Source organism: Schistosoma haematobium, chromosome 1 (assembly GCF_000699445.3).
Source record: "Schistosoma haematobium chromosome 1, whole genome shotgun sequence".
Lineage (NCBI taxonomy): Eukaryota > Metazoa > Platyhelminthes > Trematoda > Strigeidida > Schistosomatidae > Schistosoma > Schistosoma haematobium.
In genome coordinates, this window is record NC_067196.1 from 27,254,298 (window position 1) to 27,280,607 (window position 26,310).

Consider the following 26,310-nt stretch of genomic DNA (forward strand, 5'->3'; position numbering starts at 1 on the left):
TCTGGAGGACTTATCATGGGTGTTGTTGTAAGAGTACTGATTTTAGTTATATATTACCAGGGAACTAGAGACAGATGTTTTACGTGAAGGGCTTTTTTGAGGAATCTTAGACCATTTGTGATCATGGCAGATGTTCAGAAAGGAAGTGATGGTATTACGGAAATGTTATTTCGTTTTTGTAGACTGAGCTTTCTCTTAACATAATAAACCTCAGTGCCAGTTTTTTTGGTGGTATCCAGGACGTGAAGAATAAATGAAGCTCATTTGTAAGCAAATACAATAAGCTGATCTGTGGTGTTATTTAAGAACGAAATGAGAACTGCTTGCATCTTCTGGAGGAGCTTAGATATAAAGAGTTTTCTGAAATGAAATTCGCTGAAAGTTCGTTTACCAATGATGTCACTCATAAGTCGGGACATTTTCATCGCTTTTCGGTCTCATGATTCGTTATTGCGTGAGAGCTGGTTTAGCTTTTGTCAATCAGTTAGGTCTCCACATATGCGGATGGTCTTTATCAAAGCGTTTCGTTCGGTATAGAAGATTACATCGAAACCACCACTGAAGACGTCAAGGGTTATGACAGATCAGTAATAATGTTGATTACTTATAGAACTATTTGTTACGTGGATTTATGTACCACTACAGGTTTATTGAACTCCATAGATTTATATGAATTGTCTCGTTCTCCTATCAGAATAAAATCTCCCTAAACCTCATATCTATACACAGCATTCTCCTTCCACGGCACAAAAATTATTCACTCAATCGCAGAGTTACGGACAAGTAGATTTCATGCCACTTAAACAAATGAGATAAGCGTGGCTCTCGCATTTCAAAAGTGCATGATTGATTTCTCATGTCGAACATAAAAATAACTTTTTCAGGATATTTTTTTCACTAATGACTTAGATTTAGCTTAAGTGCTACTTTGTCCTTATATAAAAAGCTGCCGTGGCAATGTTGCTTTAAGGCACTCCTGAACAATCTTTCAAGAATTAAAGCCCCTCCCAAGTGAAGAGACAAGAGGCAAGCTGGGCTACACAAAGAAATAGTTCCACGGATTTAACAAATTTTCAGCATTAGCAGCCATTCCTTGAGTTCATATTAACATTTGTGCCGATGAAATTATATACTTTACTAAAAAGGGAAATACTCTTTAGCAAGTGACCATAGGTATAGCATAATATGTGGTTCATTTGACAAAAAATTAAGAAATTACGAACTACTTTCTGGTGAAAATGACATCATTGGTGAATGCCTTTTCCGACACTTTTAAAACCCTTATTGTGATTATTGGTTGTAGATTTATTAGGTTGTAAAATAAAAAGGGTTCGAACAGTCTTATCATAACATATATTACTAACTGCACGAGGCAAATAGCGATTGCGTTTACTTTATCTAAACATACAAACGGTGCACTATTTATTAAAGGAAGCTAATAAATGTAAGGGCTGTAAAAATAAAAGAATCGATAACTCTGAATCTCAGCAGTAAGTTAAGTGTTTATTCACAATCATTTATCATTTTTGATATGATTACTTTGGTACCTTTCAAACCTCAACCAGTGCGGTCTTTCTCTAATGTACAGCATAAATTCACAGAAAATAAAACAATCATTTGATTATGTAGCTCGAAACAAGATAATAAATAAGTTTTCATACAATCTTGGTTTTATTGTTTACTGATTATTAATAGCGCATGGTGTAAACGTTGTAACTATATTCCGTGATGGGATGTTTACTAAGTATTGACGAGAAGGAAGCTGTTCTAAGATCTAAACAGATAGACGCCTCACTCAAAAGCGATGGCGAAAAAATGGCAAGAATAGCTAAGCTGTTGTTGTTGGGTAATCTTCAAAGTTTCATAACCTTTTAATAATACAAGGTGCTGGTGAGTCTGGGAAAAGTACAATACTTAAGCAGCTAAAGTAGGGTCAGTCAATTTTTAGATGAATTTTTTAGGATTATTCACCAATCTAGCTACACAAGAGAGGAGTGCTTACTTTATAAGCCTGTTGTTTATAGCAACACCGTTCAGAGTATGATAGCAATTATACGAGCCATGGGTCACTTGTACATTAAATTTGAGGACGAGTGTCGAATAGTGAGTCGTTTTTCTTGTGAAAATTATCCTCTTTGAATCAACGTCTTAAAACGTCTATCCTTAATTGAATTGATAGATTTTAATTATTGACGATGGTATTTAAAAACATTGCTTTGTCGTGTGTCTTGGTCTCAAACAATTTACTACTTTAACGAAGCAATTTTGAGCAAAACTACATATAAGGCAAAAGTAAACATGTTGCAATCCTTATAAATTGTCCTAACCTAAAGACATAGCTTTTTCATGGTCCTAATCGATAGAAAATTACGTGTAAATTTACTAAGGTGTTCAGAACACTTCAGGCTTTAGTTAGAGCAGATAAAATCGTTTTTATAGTTAAACTGGATTTTCAATCGTTTGTTATGTATTTAACCAAATTAGCTGTCTTGACTTTGTTACGAGCTCAAGAATTGTAGTTTATGGCTGAAACTGTGATATTAAATCTTGAAACAGATGTGGAACTCCAAACAATTTTGGCGTTTTGAAAAATATAGCATATTTTATTAATTCATGCTGTTTACGTGGTTTGTCGCTGGCTTGTTTGTTTCGCTATAGATACATATATTAATATTACCCATCGATTTATTCCTTCAAATGTTCTTTTTTGGGCAAAGTGATATATCATTAAGTGATTTTTTACCTGGCATACTTATCCGCAAGAGACGTCCATTCTTTCCTACGAATGTCGAAATGTCGAAGAAAACTAATAATAAATTACCATGTTTTCAGGCTTGCCTACTGTTGTAGATAGCTCTTTACTAAAATACTAACTGAACTCGGGGATAACTAGGGATCGAGAGTTGCACAGACCATACAGTATGCACAGACTAATCAAGCAACATAGACAAAGTAAAACAAATTCCATAAATAATTCTACCAAGGTTAGCACTTAGGAAATAAGCATATTATAATTTTCTGCTTGACGTCTAACTATTTCTTGTTAAAATGGTATTCTTATGTTACACCTTACAAAAACAAGCCATATGACTTATTTCATAAAATTTGCATTTGAGTGAACAACATATCAAGCTTGCAACTCTGGATAAGTTCACATAAAAACCTAAAAGTTACACGTTACTAATAAAAATTCACTAGCTAAATAAACTTTTGATAAATGACATTGATATACACTGATAATTAAGAGTAATATGGTGTATGTTAAAATGCATTTGGTTGCCCCCACTTGTGTTCTCACTGCTTATAGTAATAAAATTTTGCCTAAGAAGATACCTAAAAAGGTACCCAAAACTTGCTTGTTAGCTTTGAGTATATGATCTTTAACCTGACATTTTTGACGCAAAAGTGTGACCAGGAGATCTTATCCATATTTACTTTTGTCTTGTATTATTTTAATTGTTATGCATTAATTTTTTAAAATCTTAATGAAAAATCACTTTTAAGTCATTTTTAGACCGTTGATTAAATTTTTTCTAGTGTATTCAAGTTATTACTTCCTCAAATATCAGAAAAAATATTTTATTTACTGCAAATCTTAAATAGGACGACGCTCGAACTTTATTTGCGTGTGCGAATGAGGCCGCAGACGGTTACTTATCAACTGAATTATATAGTGCTCTTTATCAACTCTGGAATGATGATGGTGTTCAACAATGTTTCAAGCGTTCAAGAGAATATCAATTAAATGATTCAGCATCTTAGTAAGTTTTGAATAATAAATTAAAGTTTACGCACCATTAGAGTTAAGATCAGTCGCATTAGAAGGAGGTAAATGTTGTAGCAAAACATTTGATTCAATATATAATATTATAACAGACTCTATGAATGCATTCAAACTGGCGGCAGCGATAGATATCATAACATAAACAGTTGTATAGATAAATAATTTTTTCGTCTTGAGGTTAGCTAAGTGAGAATCCTTTGCCATCAACCTAGCCCTCCAACTTGGTAGTTATTTAATAATTGTAAAAGAAACTAGGCGTTATATTAGTGGAAAAAAAACGAGCCACACGCCTGAACATATTAGCTACAAGTAGTTGTTTGGTGAACCGGATGATATCAGATTTTTAAAATATTCATCAGCTGTATTAACAAAGAAATAAAAAAGAAACATTTCTATGATCATTATTTATATGTCTTATTTTTACTGAAAGTGAGGAGAAAATAGGGAGTGTCATATTCTACTCTTGTATTGTATAAAAAAAATGCCCTCTGTATTGATATTACCCCTAGCCATTTTGGCTTTCCAAAGAAAGCGTTACCATCCGCCGACATTGGAGTAAATATTTCGGGATATCGCCAAGAGTTTACGTGAATTATAATCAAGAGATGGAAAAATTATAAAACACAAATGTTATTTTGCCACAACAAATGGCTAAAGCAACTGCTTTCCCATTGTTTCTATTCTTTTGCAGCTTTTTCAATTCTTTAGATAGATTGGCTAAACATGATTACATTCCGACCGATCAAGACGTATTAAGAACACGTGTAAAGACTACGGGCATACAAGAAACTCAGTTTTCTTACAAAAAGATTGAGTTCCGGTAAATGTTTTAATAGTGAATCCTGATTGATGTTCGCTTAAATCAAACTTGTTAACTCTAAGAGCGGCAATAGTTTCAAGTTCTCCAATAATGTCACCACCAGGAAGTTTTAAGTAGTATGTTGAGATGACGTTTTTTATGAAAATATTATTCATGTGATAAACTGAGAATAATTTGCGTTTTCAGTTGACTTTTATTAAACTTCTAATGAAAACAAATTAGAGCAAGATGAAGCGACTGAAAACAGAAGGCATTGGGAGAAAAGTGTTTCGTTAAAATCGTTTTGTTTCATCTTGAGCTAAACGACGCTTTATTCACGTGATGTAAGTTTCCGAACAGCCGAGCAGAGAAAATGACATCTTTCAACCAAACTTTGAAGCATAGTTACTTTTAAATAATTCTTTTTGATCAAGAAATCATTCTTTATCTGCGAATATTTTTATTCATGGTCATTTTTACGTTCGTTTGAAAATATAGCAATCAATTCAGTTTACAATCCGTCGACCGAAATTCTTTGATATTCTTTACACTTTGGCTTAATTTAGTACTTCAGTGAACAAACACTCAGGTGGGGAAGACCAATTTATTGTTTCTTGTACAATTAAATAGTAGTTTAGTAAAATGTGAAAATTATACGCCAACTACATTATTTGCGAATCTCCCTTGAGTTATCTCTTACAAGCTTCCTTGTTCCTTTGTTTCTGTTTTCATCTTGATTACTTCTCTCTTCTCTTCATTTTAATCTTCTCAACCTGGTGCTACACACAACTTATATCTGCAAACACAAGTATCATACACCACAGTACAACTACTGTGTTAATTCGATCAGTGTTTTGCTTCTAACTATTTACTGATTTACATTTAACACCCGGATAAAGTTCCGTTTTTGAAAGAAAGCCATTAACAGAAGGACTATTGTAGGTTTAGTGTAGGATATTGAAAGTTTATTAAGCTGGAGGATACAAGATATAAAAGAAATACCTGGGTAAAAGAACCGGTGAATAATGGTCTATTTACCCCAGACTAAATCGCGATGAAGCAGAGCAACTCTTCAGATAAACCCATAATGACTCCTCAATATGTCAGTTCTCGTGATGGGTAATAAGTTTCAAAATGTATCGTTCGATTTTCTCACGTTTAAAAATCTGTTTTAAATTTAAATAATAATTTTTAGTAAAGGTCGACTAAAACCGTGAATGATTGGTGAAGTGAACATAAAAATAAATTTTTGCTTTATTGTTACCCTTGCGACGAACTATATAATTTGCACTTGTTTGTGAATGAATATCTATCTTAACTCTTTATAATTGATAATCTAACCCTTAATAAATTTGTAAGATATAAGATTTCCAGTGATTAATTAGCTTAATGGTGGCACTCTAGATCCCCTTCTGTTTTTTCCTGACAAAAATAAGAAAACCACTCACGATTACTTTTCATTGTTTGGTGAATGTAGGTTAGTAGATGTTGGCGGACAAAGATCAGAAAGAAAAAAGTGGATTCATTGTTTCCAAGATGTCACTGCAATCATATTTGTGGTTGCATTAAGTGAATATGATCTTGGTCTAGCTGAAGACCAAACAACCGTAAGTTCTTAACTTTTAGTGGTTTGCGTAAACGGTTAACAATTCTTTAAACAATAAACAAACTTGTATGAACTGATGAGCAAGTTTTTAACTTGTTACTCATAAGTATTTCAGTCAACAAGATGGGTTAGCCATGATGCTTTAAGTAAAAAATATTCTAACAGTTGATTATCAAAAGGACAGTTTTAAAGCAGAGCTAGATCTCTTGAGCAGGAAAACAAGTCAGTATGGGTTAGTCCACATGTTTTAATTGTGTAGATTCACCGTCAGCTACCTTTAAATCGGGAGACAGGATAATTCATAACATCAGTTACGTGTTTTCTAAGTCGTGTAGAGAAATACATATAGACTTGCTGCCTGTATTTATGATAGTTCAATAGTTGGAGGTCTTTGTCATCTTGATTTAAAATCATACTCAACTTTCTGAATTAACCAAATTCATGGTTTAGAACCACTAGTTGACCTTTGAGTCTATTTGAATGTTGGCTAGCAGTAAGATTCTTGATGCATATCACATCCTGTTTGGGACTTTTTGGCTGGAGATATATGTATGCCAGTATTAACGTACGTGTTAAAATTGGAACTTATCACATATCACCTTAAATACTGACGTGCTGACGACTATGACACTGAGGTTAGATAGTCGCCAAGCTATTCGGGGTGAATGATGTTTATCAATAAATCATGAAATGTTTTTTCATGAATTTCGAATGAGAAAATATGAGAGTCATAGATTCCAGCGCTACCAGTTATTAACATGTACGAAAACCTGTAGCGAAAGGGACATATAGAAATACTCATTAAGGCTCTACATATCCCCATAAGTATGGGTCAAAATTCAGTCATAAATTTCAACAAAAGGAAATTACAACCTCCAAGAACCATAGTTAATTTTTTCAGTGTTTTGAATTATATACTTGATGGTTTAGTCTAGTTGCCCATATTCAGAAATCAAAACACAGTCAATCGGCGTCTACTACGTAAATATATAACAATTATAATATCGAAGCTTGTGTCAAGTGAACAACGAATTCTTTTAATCGGAAAGTTGCGTTAATGCATAAAATAAATCAGAATGAATGGAGCTTATGGTAACGGCGTTCGTGCTTTGTTACAAATAGAACATGTAGTAGTTGTTGCATCCATAAAAAATCTGATATTCATTGTTCTGTATATAGAGAGAACTATGGTTCACAAGTAAGTAAAGGCCAGCTCGTTGAAAACATGATCATCTTCAGAGCTCAGTTACTGTGTTTGCTGGGTTCGAGCAAAAATTGATAGATCGAAATTGTCTTTGCCGACCAGTTCAAATAAACTAGTCAATGTATTTTGCGAAGTTATGGGGATGGACGTATACAGAGTTTGATAGAAGTAAGCTAAAGTGTCTGAGTTTGACAGGAAATTACTTGCCACTTTGTCCGTTTACCTGGCAGTTAGATGATACATAACAATGTTGGTACGTCAAATGATTTCCGAATATCCTAGATAAAAATTTTGAAAATATCTTTCTACCATGAATCACTGACCATCAAATGACTATAATCCGAGAAGTGATTCGTGAGTGGTCGATTTTTACATTGATAACGCCATAGAAGTTGGTTTTTGACGTCGAAATACCCCCTACTCTGATTTCTTACTTCTGATCAACTCACTTTTTGTACCTCTTATTTTATCAATGTTTTCGTTTTACAATGTGTGTAGTTCGTAATGGTTTCTCTCAACTGAAAATTGTTTCCTACGCTAATGATCAAGATATATTCCATTCTAATGTAGAAACTCAAAATCAATAAATAGAAACTATGGCATTTTTTCTTACATTATTAATTACACTGTTTCTTCATATAAAAAACATCATAATCTATTTCTTTAATGATATATGATGGAAAAAATTTACCAACAGATAAATTGCAATGTCAGTTCATTTACTTTACATATTATGAATAACTGAAGAGAAGCATTTGAATAACTTGAGTCCCTATTTATGTATTGAAAATTTTCTTTTCATTTGATTTGATGAAAAGTACTTGTATTTCAAGCTTATATGAAAACATAATTTTTAATTTCTGTATGCAGTCAAAAGGTTCATGTGATTTACCTTAGCTATGCAGTCGATTTCAGTATTGTTCATAACTCTGAAGTTATAACCTAATATAACTCAGAATATTTAACAAAATGCATCTACAAAATTAAAAAGAACCGAATATTTTACCTATAACTTCGCCATCATCACTATAATAACAATAAGTATAATAAATTAAAATCGATAAAATGTTATTAGCAACACCAACAATAAAAATAATTTGACAAGCAGAAAATAATTATTTCAAAATATATTGACAACGCAAATCCGTTTTCATACGTTACTTTTAATGGTATGACAACGACACAAATATTTATTAATTGTGACCTTATATCGATCCTAGCAAGAAGTAATTGGTTTATTAAGTACTTACGTAATTGCTCTTTTGCTATTGATGTTTGTTAAAAATGTCACATATAATAAATAATCCATTCAAGGTGATTGAAGTGAAAATTGGGGAACACAATTGAAATCTTATAGAATTATGATGATAACTAACTGATTATTATAGACCATATAGGTATAATAGTAAACACAAATCTAACCACTATGTAATTACATATGTAGATAAACGTAAGTGAACAGATTCTTTCATTATAATTAAACTGAATCTGGTCTACTGTGAGTGTCTTTTAAATGTAATCCGGATAATGGATAAGTTTAGTGCTATACAAATGAGCCCCTGATAAGATTATGACTCTTGTAGCCACAATTAGTTGTTGAATAGTCAATACCAACCAAATGAATGCACACTACAGAAGTCCCAGGATGAATCACAATATATATCATTCTGATTGAGATCATGAATCAATTGATGTTAAACCACCGTTGGAAACCTGGATTCACTGGACGGCCGTTTCGTCCTAGTATGAGACTCCTCAGCAGTGCGCATCCACGATCTCGCTCTCCGCGAGATTCGAACCCAGGACCTATCGGTCTCACGCCAGGCGCTTAACCAACTAGACCACTGAGCCGGCATCCAATGGTGTTAGTGTCTAACATCAACCAATCCACGAAATTGCGCGACCAACTTCCATTGTACTGAGGTAGATATCTGTCTCTACCCGACACGGATTCATGATCTCAATCAAAAATTTAACAATCTACAAAACCCCTATACTGATAATTAACATGTGCTCACTAGTGACTAGCTTCGTGAGGGAATTCTCGGAGTTCTAGTGGGAAGCCGTGACCAGTGGAGCTAATCCGTGTCGGGTAGAGGCAGGTATCTACCTCAGTACAATGGAAGTTGGTCGCGCAACTTCGTGGATTGGTTGATGTTAGACACTAACACCATTGGATGCCGGCTCAGTGGTCTAGTTGGTTAAGCGCCTGGCGTGAGACCGATAGGTCCTGGGTTCGAATCTCGCGGAGAGCAAGATCGTGGATGCGCACTGCTGAGGAGTCTCATACTAGGACGAAACGGCCGTCCAGTGAATCCAGGTTTCCAACGGTGGTTTAACATCAATTGATTCATGATCTCAATCACAAACTTAACAATCTCCACAATCCCTATACTGATAATATATCATTCTGATGAATTATTTTAGTGGTGTTATTAATTTTAGAAATAACCATATGATATTTTGATATCATCGAAGTACCCACTATCTGTTTCGCAGTGATTAATTAATTTTTCCCTGAATATGATTATTTAATGGAATATTTTTCTAGTTACTATTTCGTAGGTTAGGATCAGAACGTCGCTTCAAAATATGTGTAAATGATGAAATACCGAGCTGTGAAAATTGCTTCGTTTTGCAAAGAAACATGAAGAAACAATAACGTTTCGTTTAAATGGGACATTTGTAGTTCAATCATGAGCACGAACCGTCTGTAAAACGTTAGAAGCTAAGTATTGATGCATGAATGTCTTTCCTAGATTAAAAATAATCAGCAAAAATACTTGTTAGTATTAATGAAAATTATTTTGATTATCCATAAATACATATTTAGGATTGAGAATTCATCGACCTAAAATAAGATTCAAAATGTCATTTCCCAGTCTGTGTATGGATTCCATACACAACAGTATTGATTCTGTAGTATCATCTACATATAAATGTCAAATACTTTCTTAAACTATTTAAGTGATTATATGAATTTTGACATCAACGTTTGTTCATGACTTACAAACTGAACAAGCGACCAGAAGAACAGTGCAATAGAAATTAGATAAGCCGGTAGGTGCCTTACATAACTGTCAATATATTTTTTAGAAATTAGAATATATGAATATATGAAGCCTGTTAAGGCTTTTTAAGATACCATTTTTGAATCATTTCTCAACATATTTCAATGTTTAGTGTTTATTTGAAAATCAATTTTAATTAACTAGGTGAATTCGAATTACTTTACTGTTAGTTGTACGTCTACAGTAGCAACTAAATGATAAGGTATGAATATATAACTTTAATAAGTTTATTGGTTGTTACGATCTAATGTTTTATGAACTAATAGGAAAATCTGTCTAAAAGTTAATCTGAAGATACTTTTTTGCTCCTTGTATATTAGGTTTTCAACTGTGTTTGTGTTTATTACCTGTTATTTTTTATTGATTTTCTACCATTTTTGTAGAAATTTATTTATTACTTCATATTTTTAGTTATTGGTCTATGCATGAAGTAAGTAAATTTTCGCTTTGTAATGTATTTTAGTTTAAAAGAAACTTTTTATACCCTTAATTATTATTATTTTAGAATCGAATGGTTGAATCTATGAATTTATTTGATTCCATATGTAATAATAGTTGGTTCACTGAGACCAGTATGTTGTTATTTTTGAATAAGCGTGATTTGTTTGAACAAAAAATCTACCATTCACCACTGACAATTTGTTTTCCAGAATATATAGGTATGTTATTGTAATTATCTTTTCATTTCAATTCTGAATTATTACTTACGCCTTATATATTTCATTGCGAATAATTAAGAGATACAGACTACATAAATTAATAAAACAAATTTATTTAAGTAGTATCTTATATTTTGTTGGAAAAGGGATCACATTTTATATCACTATAAAAATTAAACAACATAAATGACGGTATAGAAATTATTTGAGATCTCACTAAAGCAAAAACAAATAAAAAATATGAAAAGCGTTTAAATCATGCGTCTCTTTGTTTTAGATTGAGAGATTTTGTGTCGTACATTAGTGTTTCTTGACAATAAAATATTTACACTTATTCATTCCTTCAAGTTGTTAATATGGAATGAATAGTCGTAGCTAATTTAATAGTCAGTGAAAAATTCAATCATTATTCATCTACATGAATCTTAATATTTACCGGGTTATTGTATTTTAGTTTCACGAAAAATTGAGAATTCTATGTTATACAGTTCTTTATTAACATTTGCTAAGATGTAATGTTACTTAATTTCAGATATTTATAGGCCGAGTTTTGATTAAACTACCTTCAGGCGTCAAGCACAATAATTCAAAGTGTAATGGCTTTAATGTGATTTATGGTAGTCTTGTCTTTTATCTCAAAATATTGTTTTGTAAAAGTACTTAATTTAAAAGAAGGAAACATAAAACAAGTACTTTTTGAGAGTGAGTAATTGTTTGTTTGATGACATCTGATGATGATGTATCCAGAACTCCTTGGAGAAAGTATAATCTCTAAAGCGAAGATTTAATTTTAAGTTAAAATAATTTAAGTTAACGAAGTTAAATATTCGAATAGGTACGCATTTTATTTTATTTAGCTATAAATTTCACCCAATCTATTAGGTTATATATTCAACTACTTGTAGTACATAAGGCTAAAAAAGATCTAATGGACTAATAAATGTAGAATGAATGTTGGTTGCAAAATGTCGCGAATTAATTGAAATCAGGCATATAAACCATTTTGTATCTGCCAAATGGTTTGATGGTTAAGCCTTTACTACCAGAACGCAAAACATGAGTTTATTCCCCAATGGGACTGCCGATACAGACTGCTGAACAGTCAATTAATAGGGAAAAGTAGGTGTTCAGTGCTTTTCGGTTGATTAAGGATCTTAGTAATAAATGTAGAAATGCTGATTATTAATAATCGAAATTAGTATGTGAAACCAAGCTGAATATTGGTGATATACAGTATCAAATTATTGACAAACCTGAGTTTATCAACTTTCGTTTATTTTGCAAAACCAATAATTTTATACCGGAAGTATATCGAGACTAAACGTAATAGTTACAACAAGTAGCTTACCAAAATACAGTGTTTTGTTTTACATGGAACACAAAAATATTTATTTATTGTGAAATAAAACATTTCAACTGCTTTTATGAATAACATTTCGGCGTATCCTAATAGGTTTATATACTTAGGTTTTGCATCTTGCACATCAGAAATAATCTAATATTTAGACGTTTGTTTTCAAAAGTCGTCACAGTTGATTAAAAAAATGTAAGCTGGTAATTTAAGTTGAAACCAAATGTGCCATGGGTGCTAATATTTAACGTTCATTTCTCAAAACGTTGTGTGTCAATCGGTTATCCTTTAGTCGCTTTGTCATCCATGTTATTTATTTCTAAAACAAAGGAAATAGAAAGTATACGTTTGTTTTAGTTGTAAAGTTGTTTCATATGAGTCGATTCTTCTGTATATAGCTGACAGTAACTAAAGAATTATTGAGGGATTTGAAATTTTTGACTTCGACTGTTCTTATGAAGATTGAAATCTTAATGTCGTTGAAAATTCTGAACTACACAGAAACTGTAAGCTGGATATTTATTATTTTATAGTCATCATTTAGTAAGCTAACAGGGTCGTAAGCTGCACTTTACCGAATATTACTAACAAGTTTATGTTTTTATTCACTGGAATAACCTGTTTACTTCACCTTAAAATTCTATTCACTATTTCTTTCGTTCAATAACTGACTTAACAAACTTTTAATAAGTATTTAGACAAGTGTTCATGGCGCTTCCTTTGAAAGCACCAGATTTGATTGCAAGCGATCTTTCACTGTCACATAATATCAGTTAATGAATGCTATAAGAAGAGATAAGCTTGCCTAAGTTTTCGTTATTGTATGTTAATTCTTTCTTTAAAGGATTACGTCGATAACATTTTCCTAATTCATAAGTCCGCAATGATATTTATTGTCACCTGATTTATTGTCATCGCTATCAAAGTACTAACTCTATCATGTGCCTCTACGGAATATAAAACTATCATCAAAGTTCAGTTTTCTCTATCTCTAGTAACGTGTGGATTATTAACGTCAAATTGTTGTCGTGTTACAGACCTCCACTCTATTCAAGTTCTTATTTTTTGAACCATATTAAGATAATCTTCAGTCATCTGTAGATAAAATACACCACAGATCTGCCGGAAACCCTTATACCCTAATCTTTTCTGTAAAGATATAGTGGGATGGTTAAAAATGACTAGCTTATATCTGTGAATCATCTGTTATGTCTCTGAGAAAGTAAATCGTAGGTAGACTACTAACTAGTTCCAAAACAGGAGAAGACAACTGTTTGATATCTCATAGTGATCAATCAATACTCTTTGAAAAGTTAGTTGACTGAAAACACCAAACCTCAATACAGACGTTGTGAGGAACTAAACGAAGTTCTATGTAATTGCTTGATTTCATATTACATTTTGGAAGCGGTTTGCCAAAAATTGATAACGCCATGAATATACTAAAACAATATTGATCATTGAATTTTTTCTTCTAGATCAATTTAGATGCACACTGATGCTTATTCCAACCCCGTAACCCATCAGAAATTAAGGGTTTGTTGATCATTTCAGTTAACACTTTAGAACATATGTGCAAAGATCACTAAGAATTATTTCTGATTGTCTAAATATAATGTTTGATCTATCAGACAAAATATCAGTGGACTACATGATCTCACTGTATTTTTTTATAGATGTATCAATGTTTACTAAAACCAATTTATATATTCGTATCTTTAAAATCAACATCTCTCTAATCGTCCATATAACAATCAACGTTTGTGACATAAAATCGAATAGTGTCATGTTTCATTATTAATCCAGGATAATAACTCAAATAGATTGTGATGTTTAAAACTACAAAAATTCATCATATTTATGTCATTATAGATTATAAATAGTTAAATTGCTTGGGATCTTTTATAAATAGATGAATTTAAATAAAAGTGCTGTATTTGCATTTATTTCGGTAAGGAGTATGTAATTTATAAATCACAATCCTGTAAAATGAATTAGGGTAACCTTGTCATTTTTAAAATAAATAGCTGTTCCTTTTATGTGAAATATAGTTCCGAAACCAAAACCCTTTTAAAAACTTGGTTTACTATTGTTTTGGAGATACTGTAAAGTAGCTTTCAAAATTACTGAATAAAGGTCTCCGAAAATGAGGAAAGATAGTCAGATTTCTTTCTGTCTGATGAATTTGCGATGTTAATTTGACTGCTTTATATAAAGCATCTGTATGTTGCTAAATATGTAACTATTTAAATTTAAATTTAAGGTTTATTGACTGATAGTGTTGTGATTTATTTTTCATAAGCTAATACAACCCTTCGCGAAATAGTGAATAATCATTATCCAATAAGCCTACATTCTTTATATTCACAGCATTCCTGTATCCTTATTAGACCTAGAGTACAGCAATATTGTTTTTCTAGTTCAACGGAAAAGTCTCATATTAATAATCATTGTATGCTTTAAGAACTACTGTAGGGAACTAATGTTGGTAACCAATTATGAATTCATGTTACCATTCCCAGTGAACAATCACGCATTATGCATTACTCAATGGTAGCTTCATTGAGATAATAACATTTTACTCGCAAGTGATGCAAGTTCAAACCATTAGGCTTGCAGAGGAATAATAAAAATTTATGGAACATCATTTGCTTGTTCAGGTGTAAAGACGATTATTTACGATGATTTACTCACTAATATGAGTTGTTATAATGAACATCAGATAGGAACCCGTACAACAGATAACTTACAGATCTGATGAGAATGATGTTCGATTGTGCAGTAGATGTTTTAAAATACGTATGTCATAGCCTGTTTATATATGTAAGTTTCTAAAGGCTGTAATTGTATTTCTTACTGAATAACTATCCAAAGTGACGAGAAATGAACTTTACTCAGTTTTACTTTTTTAGCTAAATAAATATCTATCCGTGATCGGATTGTAACCATGAGTAAACATTTAATCAACATCTGTTTAAGATGAACTAATCGTTTCAAGTCTTATTGACTAAAGTTTAGTTTACTCACTCATCTTAGGACAAAACCTATTCATTATTCCTATACTGGTTACACATGAACAACTTAAAATTTTAAAGTTTTCCTAAGAAAATAGGTTATGATTTTCATTAGAGCTAACTTTATTGATAACAATTGAAATCTAGTTCATTTGTTTGTTTAAATGCTAATTAAAGCTAGTGTAATTAATTTATATTGAACAATTGACGAGTATGATGATACTGTTGGTACAAAAGCCAGGTATATAGCTATAGTAAAGAATGTATGTCTGGTCATCCTTAGCCTGTATATGGCTTATGATCACTGACAGTATGCACTGAAATAGACTGTGGATTATCGTATGTAGTATTCAACCTAATCACTTTAATCGACGAATAATTCACAGTCTAAAGAACGGGTTTACAAGATTTACTTAGTGTTGTGTACAACATCTGCATCGCTCTTACAGTTGTTCCATCATTCAAATATACTGTTTCAAATTCATGTATAATAGCACACAAAAATTCATGTGAATCTCCTGACTGTAGAGACGATATTCAGTGTTTAAGTACTCAATCGCAAACGATGCTAGTACAATCAAATTTTATCATAGATCAGTAATATGGCAGAATTCCTCTGAGAGGAATATCTGATGGCGATTTCTTATACATTCTAAACATGTAGATTGACACGTAATTTAAGCTTTTATCCTTGAATAAAAGACGAAAAATGCATGTGACACAAACACCGTTTAGTTTCTGAAAGTAGCCCAAACGACTGAATTTTAGTGTATAATTTCAGGAAATAGCTCAACTAAGTAATTCAAAAGTGACTAAAAATTAGATTATCAAACGGTCATCCACTATTAGTACTCGTTTCACAGTTTCACATCAATATTTCACAGTGTGGTGGATATATATTTTTAGGTAATTAAAATAATATGTCTTTTCTGAACGAATAAACCTGTTTTTTAAAATAGGACAGAACATCTCTAACCCATGAAGAAGAAAACGGATAAAATTGATTTTATTGAAATTCTCATGTATTATCTGAATGATTCAGGATTAAAAAACTTTTCAGTAAAGTAGAATACAGTAATGAGCATTTAAGCAAACTTATCTGTATTATTTTACTTTTATCAACTAGCAGAAATAAAGAATAATGAACAAAAAACTGATGATAACAATAAATTAAAATGTAGTCGTATTCTTTTAGACAAAAGCAGAAAAATGAAATAGGAATTTGGTATAGGTTTTGAACAAATTAATTTTCTATCCACTTCAATCTTTTTAAACAATAGTGAAGAACAAAAATAATACACATAGATTATTAAATATATTATCATTATTTTTCAATATAGTAACAAAGTTCATCTGCATTTTCATATATTGTATATTCGGTCAAAGTATATAGTTTTAATACAAATGAATTACAGTAGTTCCGGTTCAATGTTAAATAATTGCTTATTTTCATAATAGTTGTATGAAATTACTTGTAAGAATGTATATACAGTAGAACAATTACTCAAAATTACCAGTTAGTCTAAGAAATCTTTGTAAGCTGAACTTGTAGAACGTAAACAGTAAACAGTTAATCAAGACTACATGTTGTCATGATGGTATAAAGCTAACAAGCCTATATTATTTAGAATTTTTTCGGTACAACAATGGGCTGAAATCGAACGATAAATTTTTCTATAATCATGTAATACTATTCTCGCTCTATTACAAATTTAAATTTAGTAACCGAGTATTTCATAATTTCATGTTTATTAAAGAAACCAATAATAAGGTGCACATTCAAAATTATGTTTACATGCCGAATGATATTCCTGAAATTCGGAAAATCATGGGTTTTATGTACCTTCAATTGAAGAGAGTCTATAGTGGACGAGTTGTTATGAGATGACGAATTATTCATCTAATTAAACATAAACACATATTTTCCACAAACTTTGAAGATCTGTATGTATGAATGAGCTGTAAATATTAGCACTCGAATTTTATCAACGTTTTACATAGTTATCTTTTTCTCCAAATGCGTAACCGGCTGAACAAGCATAGAGATTTGCATTGTTAATTGCACCTCATAATATTAAGATTATTTTAATTTGAAATATGTAAACTATCAAAACTGTATCACAGTGTTAAACGAACAGATATAAAGTCAAACTTTCTACATTATCATGATTATTTTATTGTTCTTCTTTTGGAATTTTTACTTTTTATTTGTAACATTTTACAGACGACTTTTAAAGTTATTGATTGTTTACATTGAAAACTAACATTTCTATCATTGAATATACTATTTATTGTAGGTGAAAATAATTATCAAGAAGCTGGATTATATATACAGACAAAATTTGAAGCACTTAATAGACAGACAACAAAAGAAATCTATACACATTTTACATGTGCGACAGATACTACAAATATACAGTTTGTATTCGATGCTGTAACAGATGTTATCATAAGGCGTAATCTTAAATTAGATGGACTTTTATGAAATTTCTTCATATTTTTTTATGTTTGCGTACATAAACAACTTGTGTGAGATTTTATCTTTTGAACATTGTGTATACTGTTCTATGATTATGTGTGAATTATTTGTATAAACCTTATGAAGTAACAAAATTAGCTTCATCACGTATATTACGACCTTAGTAGTAAGAATATATAGGATGTATATGTTTGTGATAAAAGTACACATGCCGTTCTCCAGTGAACTTATAACTTGTCTTTATGCTTTTATATGTCTTTTGAAGATCCTTATACTATTAAGATTACTTTAATACGAATAAATGTTTTATGAAATTTTATCGTTATTATTCCCTTTCTTTTTAGAAGAACAATTGTCCAATTGTAAATCCTAAAACATGTGTGTAAGCTAACTTCTCTGTATCAAATAATGAACTTCAATAACATTTGAAATGTACTGCTGATGCACAGCGATATAACTGGAAAATTTATTTTTCGTTCGAATATTTTGAATCACCTATATTTTATAGGTCATTTTGTATAAATGTAGTCGAACGTCTTGACAACTTCACTTATCTTGGAAGTCTGATCAGCCCTAATGGGTTGGTGTCTGATGAAATCCCTACATGGGTTCGAAAAGCTCGTTTGGCTTTTACCAACTTACGTCACCTATGACGAAAGCGAGATATCCGTCTATCAATAAAAGGATGAGTATACTGCGCGGCAGTCCGTTTTGTTTTACTTTACGGCTGCGAAACGTGGGCATTAAGATTAGATAATCATAATTTACTAGCATTCGATCACAGATGTCCTAGAAATACTGCTCGCATCTTCTGGGATCACCGGATAAGTAATAGTGAGGTTAGACACAGGGTATCAGGGAATGATAATAAATCAGTTGATGAGGATGTGAATCTTCATCGACTGAGATGGTTGGGCCATGTATTACGTATGCCTGAACACCGATTACCACGACGCGCAATGCTAATCAGTGTTGGCGATGGTTGGAAGAAAGTTAGGGGTGGCCAAACTAAAACGTGGCATCAGTGCTTGAAGTTACTAACCTCTAGCTTGAGCCATGTTGGTAGATGCAGACTACTTGGTTGGGGTCCGCGTGACTATCGTAACCAATAGTTGAGGACTTTTGGTGACATGGCTCAGAACCGATCACAATGGCATAGGTGTATACACTCTCTGTCTTCCCTTAAATTAAGAGATTAAAATCGCTTCATATCTTTCTTTCTACGAGCCAATTCTTTCTTCCTGTACTATATTTTTATACAAAGTCTTTTTTTGTATATTACTAAGATTGAAGTAACTACTGTGAATTTGGTGTTCATCTTGTTGTGCACATATGTGGCTGATCCTACTTTGTAGCTGACTGACTTTTTATTTTTAACTTATCTGTTTTCTTAAATTTTATATTTTAATTCAAACGCTTTCCTTTGTATAGTCATCAAATTTCCTCATATATATATCATAAACGAGTTTTGAATAGCTTATATACAGTTGATTTTATATGATAACGAATGACGAGTTAGCACTGACAATTTAATGAATCGAGATTAATCCTCGAGAACCGTGTTTCATTGAGTTATACAATATCAAAAGAGGAAACATGACGGCAAAGCATGTACATTTTAAGAGGTAATCGGGCTCTTTTATATAAAGATTTTCTTTGAAATGGTCGATCATCAAGTTTAAACAACCATATTGTAGGCAAATATCATGTTAAATGAATATCACAAAAGATGACTATGTGAAAGAAATTGCTAGCATATCGTTTACTGTTACACTATACTATTATCATAATGTTTTAATCCATAATTTTACTCTCAATCGCTTCCTAACATTAATGAAGATTGTTTTTGATGAGATTGATCTTAATTAGGTCAGTGTAATCTTTAGCCTGAAATCATAAATTTAAATTGTCCTTTCCTTATCAAGGATGTTATTAATCTTATAATCTACATATGAAACATTCGTTGTTTAATCAAGTAATCTTCAATTTTTTAATACTACGTTAAATAGTTTCTAATATTTCAAATTTCAATTTGCTTTTTATATAATTTTAATAACGAAATACTTCGAAATTCTTCAATGGATAAGAACCCACTGTAAATGACTAGTTCCATGTGTTCTTCCTTATGAAACTATAGTTGACAATGAGATTTAAGTTTACTGAAATACACATCAAACTATTCATATTGCATATTTCTAATTTTGGTTGATATAAAGATGAATTGTATTATATAATACTTGTGCTATTTGATTTAATAAACATTTGTACATTTTCTTAATTATTAAACTAAAAATAGTATTTAAACATTAGAGTAATATCTCGAATCAGTCATTGCAGTTTCATTTAATGTTCTCAAACTATTTCAGTTTATTACATTTAAACTAAATGTGTTGACCCTGAAGCTTTATAAATGTCAAAATAATGTTGTTTTCTTTTATACAAGATTTGCTTTTAAAGTTTAGATAGGAGAAAGTTGAAGATTCTGGAATTGTAAATAGTTGATTAAAAAACGTGTACTTCGTTTATGCAGTAACATAGTAACTTACTTTCTCACTGAATTTCTTTTACTAATGTGTAATTTGTTAATGCGAAACTATCTGACAGACTGAGAGTAACCTAGTTCAGTCCTATAAACAGACTTTTACTAATGATACTTGTCAAATAATCATTGCTAAACAATATTATTTCTTTTCACTAGGTGTTTAATATTAGGCAGTTGGTATATTACAGTTTTTACTGATAATGAAATCATAGTTGGATAAGTTTCAGTAGAAACTTATTACTTTTAGTGTCTTTCAAGTAAGGATTTGGGTGAAACTGAATGAAAACAACACATAACAAACTTATTGATTGATTGAGTGAAACCAAGTATAGTTTGCATGAACACGGAGAGATATTTCAAAATTACGAAGCTACCTAAAGATTCATAAGTTTCAGTGGTTTGTGATGCGAATGATGCTGTGATCCCATAGTTTTTTATGTGTCTTACAAGTTCAATGAATCGGTATTACCTGTCACTGTTTATTAATATTTCACAATACAGAAAGCATGGTGTATTCAGGACACTGTATTATGAAAATATGGACAGTTTGCTTTAATATCAAAACTAATAATCTATGGAGTTCTTTAACGTTTAAATCCACTGAAAACGAGGAAACACTGAATATTTATTCCGTCCTTGTGAAATTTAAACATATCGAAAGTGAAGTATTTACCCTCTGAAAACAATAGATGATTGGGCAATATCGCAAATTGATCGAATTTAGACATGTACACAACTGCATGCTTACTTATACAAAGATTAAGCGTTCGCGGTAAGATCAAAAATGCTGAGTTGAGTCACTGGTGGGGTTGTGAATGTCCAACATCAAGAATTTCCATACTAGGACGAAATAGGTTTCATGTGCTTACTGACTTTCGGTAGATGTTTAAATTAGGTTAATCCATGATTTCAAAAACCTCAGGATGGGAGATTCCCCTGTATACATATCATTTATGGAACACCATAAAATCAGATTATTGTCATGAAAATAGATCATAATTGGAAGGTTATTAATAATATTTTTGAAGTATTTATGCATGCTACTATTTAAAATTGTTCAACAGTTTGAAGGTTTCGTATCACTGCGTTTTCACAATCAATAATAGTAAGGAACCTAATATCTTCATTTGAAAACTGAGAGATTATGTCTTAAAAGATTGAATTTAATAAACCTCAATCCAAAATTATTTCTATTGAGATCTGATAGTCTATGAATACAAGTTTATTTCATGAGTTATGAATAAGCACTATGATCTATATTATTTCTAAATAAATAAGACTTCATAAATCAAAATAACCAATGATTTTCATTGAATAAAAATAAAGAGAATTAAGAGGAAAATGTTTCCTACACTAAAAAGTCATTTATATTAGCCGTACTTTATTATTCAGAGATCTTGGTAAATAAATGAAGTTTACGTTACTGAGGAAGTTCTCTGTGGTTTGACTTGACGAAATATTTGATTGTTAAAATAAATGGATAGAATGCTAATTTATGGATGAACGCAAAATGTGGTCGAGTGATGGATGTTTGTAAGAATACATTATCGGCTCAGGCTCCGGAGTGATTTCTAATCAGTAGCTAGATTACTAACCATATGAATAGTTTTCATGAAAGAGAATAACCTACTTATACACAAAATATGAACATTAGGATTTGGCGACAGTATAAATGAACCAACGATAATAAAAGTAGTAAATCTAGAATTTCGACAAGAAATTCACTTATCCATATGGCTAAATAGTATGTCGGCATAGTAAATGATGTCATTTTACGACGAAAATCCAAATTGTAATTCTTAACCCCAACTACTAACTGCTAATCTTAAACTTAATTATCCATACTAATTGAGAAACCCCTTTTGACCATAGTAATTAAATGAATATTGTCCAGGTCACTTGAACCCTGTTTAAAAGTTGTCCATAAATGGTAATCACATTCAAGATTTTAATCTACAAAGTCTTTGGTTGTAAATATGATTTCATTAATTCTAACATGCATATTGCAGTGATATATATTGTGACTTAAATGGATGAATATTTATTGTTGCCATACGTTGCCATACTATTCGTATGATAAGAATTACTGATTTAAAAATAAATCCTATCATTTCATTTCTATTCTATTCTCGTTTTATTTAAATCATTATATTTTCTCAAAAATTCATCTTTTCAAGGAATTTATTAGAATTTGGTTGATCGACATTGATGAATTGTAATAATTTGAAAAGATATTTAATTACTGGGCAGAGCTCTTGATACAGTTGGATAGTCTTGTTTGATTCACAATCATTCTTCTTCATTTTTACTAGATTAACGTCTAACCAAAAGGTGTTGCAGCATAAGATTACTAGGTGGCAGAAAACTATGCAGATGACCCTGAACAAGTTAAGACAATCGTCAGATGGCGTTCACTGAAAGAACAGTTTATCATAGAGAAGTATGATATTTACATATGATTATAATGATTAGTAAGTTATTTAACATAATAGATCAAATAAAGGATAAATTAAGGGGTTAACTTGGGGTGATAGGAGTTAGATTCAGGATTGAAGAATATTTTTCAAACGTAATGATAAATACTCATAACTATATTTATTTAATTTCAACATTTTAATCACATTTATTTAGTATTGAAGAGGTCAGAGATGATGTTGAGATTTTATATACATCTTATTTCGATTTGCTTATTATTGTTTTTCCCATGAAAATCAAATCACTTTCTCATATTCGATTTCATTAGCATTTTTTAATTTTTCGTTCATTAATTGGAAATCTCAGTTAATAGATATTATTAGGTTTCATCTAGTTCTTACTTAATTACACATTTTTAAATTTATCCATAGTCGGATATGGAATTTCGCCCAAGTATCTAAGATCAACTACCTTTAACCTTGTTAGTTTGGTGGTAATGTTTGCGTGTCCCAGTCCCTTACTTTCTGACATCTCAAATTGTATATTGACTGTTAGAACTAAATGTTGACAATATTTATAACATATTTAGTGTCGATTAAGGCTTTGTTGCTTCCGAAAACTTAATTACTCTTGAAAGTGTTGGTTTGTGAAAAAAACATTTATTTTGCATTGTGAATAAGCATTTTGTTGATAGCTTATAATCGACATGACCTCTTCTGAAGTATTTAAAAAATTAAGGAGCAAAAACCTTTAAATAGTATACATAACTTTGTGCGTAGATCTCTTATTAGTATTGGTTGTAACATCAATAACAATCACTATGCATGGGTTTGAAGAATTGACTTGAACAATATATCGAAAATTTAGCTTGAAGTAAATCACAGACCATTTAATATTTACCCAAGTGATACTTGACCTGTGAAAACAGATGAATTGAATGTTGCAGTATAATAGCTAGTCAAATAAAATGTTCTTTATCCATTATGCAAGTGAATCAACTTTTAATTTATAAGATGATTCTGGAACAAGTAAATTCAAATTAAATATTATACAAGCATTAAACACTATAGGTACATTTTCCTTGTTTCTACATGACATATGTAACATCAGTGAACCACAGGTTTAATTGAAGGGTACGAACATAAAGTAACTGTCACAAGTTATTTTTCAAATCTTGTGATTAATTTATTTATTTGTGCTATGTTAAATTAGCGATAGAATAAATGCAGACACCGGTTGTCAGTTTAAACTTTATTGAGCTTTATTAGTCAAACTTTAACATGTAGTAGTTAGATAAAATGTTCAAAACTATTTTAACTATTAACTAGTAAGCAATAGATTCTAGCTTACCTTCTTTTACCGTAATTTTGGCTTTCATTGTCAAATACATCTATCTGTCTAATCAAAACCGAATATTGTTCAGCAAACATAAAATATGATCACATAATAAATATAAGTATTCATGGTAAACATTATTAAATTTTATGTTCTTGACAATGATACTGAAATGTAGATTATGACTGATTTTCTTATTTGTTTTATTTCGGAGAATATCACATTTGTCTTTCTCACAAAAGTACAGATTCCAGGTAAACACTTGACTACAAAATCAAATTATCATATCAACGTTTACTAATTCTTACTAATCAGACAAAATTTAACGATAAGTAACAAACTGAAATATGATTCTAATATTATGTCAACCTGGATGAGTTGGTGTATTTACTGTTTCAAATAAAATGTATTCGAAATAGATACTCATATTCGATATATAAGTATTTGTTCTGTGCTGAATCCTTGAATTAAACACGTTTCGACAACAATTCTTTAATATGAATGGTTTTTAAACTAAAAATGAGAAATGTTCACCTTTTTATTCAGCGGTCTATAAGTTGTGTAGTCAATATGAAGTTTGAAAGTTGTAGATTTAAATCCTTGAAAGTGTTTATAACGAATGGGTACTGAATCAATCTCCGATTTTTCATTGGTTCTTCAGTTATTATTATACCACTGACAAAAATTAATCTCGGAACCATTATGAATAAAGTCATCAACAAGAAAGAGAATTCTGTATACTTTCAAAGAAATCCAGCAAATAGGTAACTAAGAAACATGTTTACTTAGTGGCCAAAACACTCACAACACATTCGTTAAGTATTAGACATTATGAACATTAATACATAAGTACTCAAATTGTTTAATGACAATAAAATGAGAAGCAAAAATACACTTGAAAAATCAATTCTATTCATCATCGTTTATTTCAAATGAGAAAACAAAAATCGAAACAGACAAAATAGAACAACAATAATGATGCTCAATAACTAATATTCAATTAATAAAAAGAAATAATGACTTTAGAAAAAAATTACATTTATCAATTAAGTTGCCGATTACAAAATTATGGAAATACTTATTTTGTATTTTTTCTAAAAAAATGATATGTGTATTTGAATATTTTTAGTCAGTAGTATATTTTCTTGGAAACAAAAATGTTTATATGTAGAAATTTATTGAATCCATAATTTGAAATTCCCGCTTGTTAATTTGATCAATTCATATTTAAAATACGTTTATATTTCTTTGACAACATTTACTCTGTTCAATTATGTAAGCTAAAATATTCGCATATATTTATGCATTGTAATATAAAAAGAAAATTGATTATTTATGTTCTTTTTTAAAAAAAAATTTTTATTTTAAACTATCACAATACTTTGTTTATGGATTTAATAATTTAATACAATCTCGTAAACGATCCACTTCAAGATTGATATGATCTAAGCTACTTTCCAAACATGTCTAGAATGTTTTTGTTGTTGAAAGAAAAATGACAAAAAAAGAATAGACGAACAGAATATTAACATGACGATTAATAAAACAAAGAAAAAAAGAAAACATGAAATTTATACATTTTATCAGTTGCTAATAAACATATGATTATTAACAGTCAAATATATTTAAATAACCAAAATGTAAACAAAAATGTGTCTGTTTATCGTCGGCTAAAATACCCAGGTAGATTGTGAATGAATACTGATAATATTCAGAGTATTGACCTAATATATTATTAACTTCACTGTGAGATCTGAAACTAGTTATTAATACTGAATGCACCGAGTACCGAAAAATTTAAAATTATTATAATTTTTTTTCGACGAAACTTGTTAATCACCAACAAAGAAATGTTGAAAGTTTTCACATTAAATACATAAATTGGTATAAACATAATTATTTATATAAACTATAGTGGATGGAAACATAGTTTCTTTGAGTGAATACTACTATTAGACACTCAGTAGTTAAAGATAAAAGTGTGCACGGCTAAATGCTGAAAAAAAACAAAAGTAATACATACGCATGCTTCTTACCTATGGTAATTTTCC

General features: G+C 30.8%; 2 protein-coding genes across 5 annotated transcripts in view; one reads left to right on the plus strand and one right to left on the minus strand.

Moving 5' to 3' along the window:
* Positions 1–1,550: 1,550 nt before the first annotated feature.
* Positions 1,551–20,158, plus strand: GNAI1 (Guanine nucleotide-binding protein G(i) subunit alpha-1; the record flags this gene model as incomplete). Of its 2 annotated transcripts, XM_035730510.2 has the most annotated exons (8): positions 1,729–1,846; positions 1,885–1,927; positions 1,962–2,103; positions 3,604–3,761; positions 4,476–4,604; positions 6,061–6,190; positions 10,970–11,123; positions 17,786–20,158. In XM_035730510.2, the coding sequence occupies 8 exons, from the start codon at positions 1,729–1,731 to the stop codon at positions 17,971–17,973; spliced, it is 1,062 nt and encodes a 353-aa protein (XP_035588014.1). In that variant the 3' UTR covers positions 17,974–20,158. The 2 variants fall into 2 exon arrangements, with proteins under 2 accessions (XP_051073585.1, XP_035588014.1); XM_051214586.1 differs by lacking the exons at positions 10,970–11,123; positions 17,786–20,158 and having other exon boundaries at positions 1,551–1,846; positions 4,476–9,199.
* A 2,854-nt stretch (positions 20,159–23,012) lies between these two features.
* Positions 23,013–26,310, minus strand: part of MS3_00006450 (uncharacterized protein) — a 54,623-nt gene continuing 51,325 nt past the window's right edge. Inside the window, exon 8 of one of the 3 annotated variants that reach the window (XM_035730509.2) lies at positions 23,013–25,726. In XM_035730509.2, the coding sequence (XP_035588013.2) occupies positions 25,646–25,726 (81 nt within the window). In that variant the 3' untranslated portion in view covers positions 23,013–25,645. The remainder of the gene's footprint in view (positions 25,727–26,310) is intronic. The other 2 variants (XM_051214610.1, XM_051214611.1) reach the window with 2 other exon arrangements.